General features: G+C 38.4%; 1 protein-coding gene across 1 annotated transcript in view; it reads right to left on the minus strand.

Moving 5' to 3' along the window:
* Positions 1-3,357, minus strand: part of LOC104773951 (methyltransferase-like protein 1) — a gene marked incomplete at both ends in the record, with an annotated part of 10,610 nt that extends 7,253 nt beyond the window's left edge. The window contains one exon of the mRNA XM_010498621.1: positions 1,831-3,357. Coding sequence (XP_010496923.1) covers positions 1,831-3,357 — 1,527 coding nt within the window. The remainder of the gene's footprint in view (positions 1-1,830) is intronic.
* Between the last annotated feature and the right edge of the window lie 93 nt (positions 3,358-3,450).

Below are 3,450 nucleotides of genomic sequence, written 5' to 3' on the forward strand. Positions count from 1 at the left end.
AAAAAAAAAAAAATCAGTGATTGTTCTAGACAAAACCACAAAACATTTTACTAAGAAGAATTATACTGAGGTGATTTTAAAATATTATATAAATTTAATTTTTAACTATAAAATACTAAAATATTGAAAGAAAAAGTGTAATATACAAATATATCAAGTTGCAGTTCCAATTTTTAGGTCTATAACAATTCAAAGGTGAACAAATAGTTATGCTACAAAATATATATACCATAGTTGAATCGATATCTAGAAGAAATAATATGGTTTTAAAATTATAACTTTTAAAACGGCTATATGTAATAATCTGTTAAAATGTTTCCAAACAAAAATACATAACTATCACAAGAACAGTGAAGATAAATAGAACTGTAAACGTAAGTAAAAATAATTTCTTCATCTTAAATGATAAAAACAAATTGATTGTGTTTAGAAAGTAAATTAATAAACAGAAAGAAAAAAGTTTACATAAATATAAGAATTGCATGTATCCCATATTCTATTTTAAGCTATATATATACCTTCCTAAATTCAGATTTAGAAGGATGTGGTGTTAATTATATCTAATCTGATATTTTATACAGTTAAGCCTTAAGACTCGTTCAGCTTCTATGTAGAGGGTCAGCTAGCTTTCTCACTTCTTCTTCTACCACTCCTCAGTAAGACAGTATCCACAATCATAAAATAATTTGTTTTACTCACTAAAAATAAATAAATAATTAATTCTTATTATATATTACTACAAATAACATAAATGAGTTGTGATATCACGTTTTTGGTGGAAAAGTAATAACATAAATGAGTTGTGATATCACGTTTTTGGCGGAAAATGGTTGTGTTTTTGGCAAAAAAAACTGTGGAATTATGTTTTTGGCAAAAACAGATACAAAATCACGTTTTTTGCCGAAAATATTAAATTATGATTTTGGTGGGAAAATTGGGAAATTATTTTTTGATGGAAAAACATAGAGTCATGTTTTTATCGGGAAAATTATGGAATTACAATTTGGCAGGAAAAATAAAGACATGCGTTTTTTAGGGAAAATACAGAATCATCTTTTGACAAACAAAAATGGAATCATGTTTTGACGAGAAAATTACAAAATTACAATTTTGGCCAGAAAATACGAACCCGTAATTTTGAGGGAAAAAACTATCTGATGGTTTTAATAGTTAAACCATGTTTTGTGGCAAAGCAGTTTTATCTTGAACTCTTTCTTCGGTACTCGACTATTGGGGAGCTGATGATTCATCATCTTTAGTGCAAGTTAGGTCTCTAAAAACACATTGAATCCTTGTATTTGAGTGTGACAAAATTATCGTTTTGCGACCCATGATTCGGTCTTGGTCAGCCTCCCATCATTTCTTGTAGCCTTTCTTCTTAGTGGATCTCACTATCTCTATGGTTTTAGTACTATATGTTCAGTATCACTATTTCCTCTACCTATTACTCAAGATGAAAAATGATATCTGCACTAGTAGATCTAGTGCTAAGCAAAGTGTAGTACAAAAAAAATATCCCAAGAGAATGTGTAAAGAATAGTCACCTCAATCTTGAGATTGATAATGTCTTCAAATGTCCAATACTCCATACTATCAGAAACACCAGGAGCTCTATGGACATATTCCTCCCACGGTGGGTCAACAAGAATAACATCAAACTTTGTTCCAAATAACTCGGGAGATAACTCAACTTCATGCAAGTCGCCTTTAAAATACATTGGTGCAGAAGCTGAGTTAGATACAATCTCATCCTTCTTCTGTATGAGCTCTCTCAGCTTGGGGTAGTCTTCCACATTGGTAAGCTCCAGCTCTCGGATGAAATTCTGGGGACGCATTCCAGTATCCACAAAGTTCTGGGAATAGTCATTTTGCTCTCCCCTAGAAGGAGCTTTTCCAGGAGGTCCACCACCTCGAGGAGGAACCCAACCCCCTGAATTTTTATCAGATGGCATTCCACGTCCCATTTGTCCAGAAACATTAAATGCAGGCCCAGAGAAGTTAGGTGGCCCTCCTCTGTCAGAACCTGGTGGATTAAAGAACATATTCGGGTTTGGTGGAGTGCCAATTGAAGGAAATCTTGGGCCTGATGGTCCAGGAGGAAGAGGCGAGAGAACAGGAGGAACAGGTAACATACTGCCATCAACTCCTCGGGCCCCAGGCCAGACAAGAGTCGGGGCAAATGAAGGCATGAAGATAGGGGTAACAGGACCGCCTGGAATTGGCGAGATACCAGGAGTAAGAGAATGAATAGGGCTGGGTGGTGGCATTCCAAGATTCGCAAATGGTGACGCCATGATAGGCATTGTAATGGCACCTTGTTGGTTCTCTCTGCCACCAGCAGGTCTTCCTTTCCCACCCCTTGAGGGTCTGTTCCCTCTCATGCCTTGTGGAGCCTGCGGACCTCTATTAGGGGTTTGCATAGAATGAGTTCGACCAGGGGTTGCACCTCTCTGGTTTCTTGCTTTAGCCCCTGAGTAATCAGAACTGGCTTCACCAGCTTCATCTCTCGAATCCTCCCCATAAGTTCCAAACCCAAAAGTCTCACTTCTCTGTCTACTACCTTCCTGGTTGTAAACCCACTCTTCATCATTATTAGTAGGCTTTTTAGGAGGCTGCTGACCGGATTCAGTCGTACGAGCAAAGTTGGGACCTGATTCTGCTCTGACATAATCAAGTGGCTTGGTTTGTATCTCAATTACATCATAATTCTCATTTGAAACGCCACCACTTGACAAAGCTTTAACTGCTTCACCCCTGTTTCCATCTTTCCTGCCACCCAAACGACCATGAGACCTCTCGCCTTCACTCCTTTCACGTCCTTGCCTTGGGAACTCCCGTTCCCTGCCACGATCATAAAGCAAGTCCCCATCTTTCTGATCTTTATCACTAATACTAGAATGTCTTCTCTTCCAAGTATCCTTTGAGCCTTCTTGATCCCTATCCCTATCAGACCAGCCATCATCCCTACCTCTGGATCTCTCATCTTTCCGACCATATTTCTCTTTTTCGTAGTCTGCATCCGAATGTTCAGATTCTTGATGACGCTTCCCACTTCTGTCTGGTGTCTTAGACCTGTTAGATCGACCCACTTCTCTCACTGTCTCAGAACCATCCTTACCACTCGTTTTCTTGAGAGGACTACCCCTATCATCATCTTTCACACCTCGACTCTTACTCTTATCCTCTCTACTACTAGCCTTCAAACTCCTATCAGACTTCGAATGACTCCTACCCTCACCATGTTCATTACTAACAGAACCTTTCTCTCCACCACTACTATCATGTCTAGAATCAGAAAGCTTACTACTTTTATAATCACCATCATTAACAGGAACAACAGCTTCATCCCATCTCTTCCTTTTACTCGAATCAGAAGAAGACCCAAGAGTTCGTTCTCTCCCGCCTCTCTCTCTCTTATCAGAACCCTTGGAATCACGATCTTGATGCTCT

Source organism: Camelina sativa, unplaced genomic scaffold, assembly GCF_000633955.1.
Source record: "Camelina sativa cultivar DH55 unplaced genomic scaffold, Cs unpScaffold00805, whole genome shotgun sequence".
NCBI lineage: Eukaryota > Viridiplantae > Streptophyta > Magnoliopsida > Brassicales > Brassicaceae > Camelina > Camelina sativa.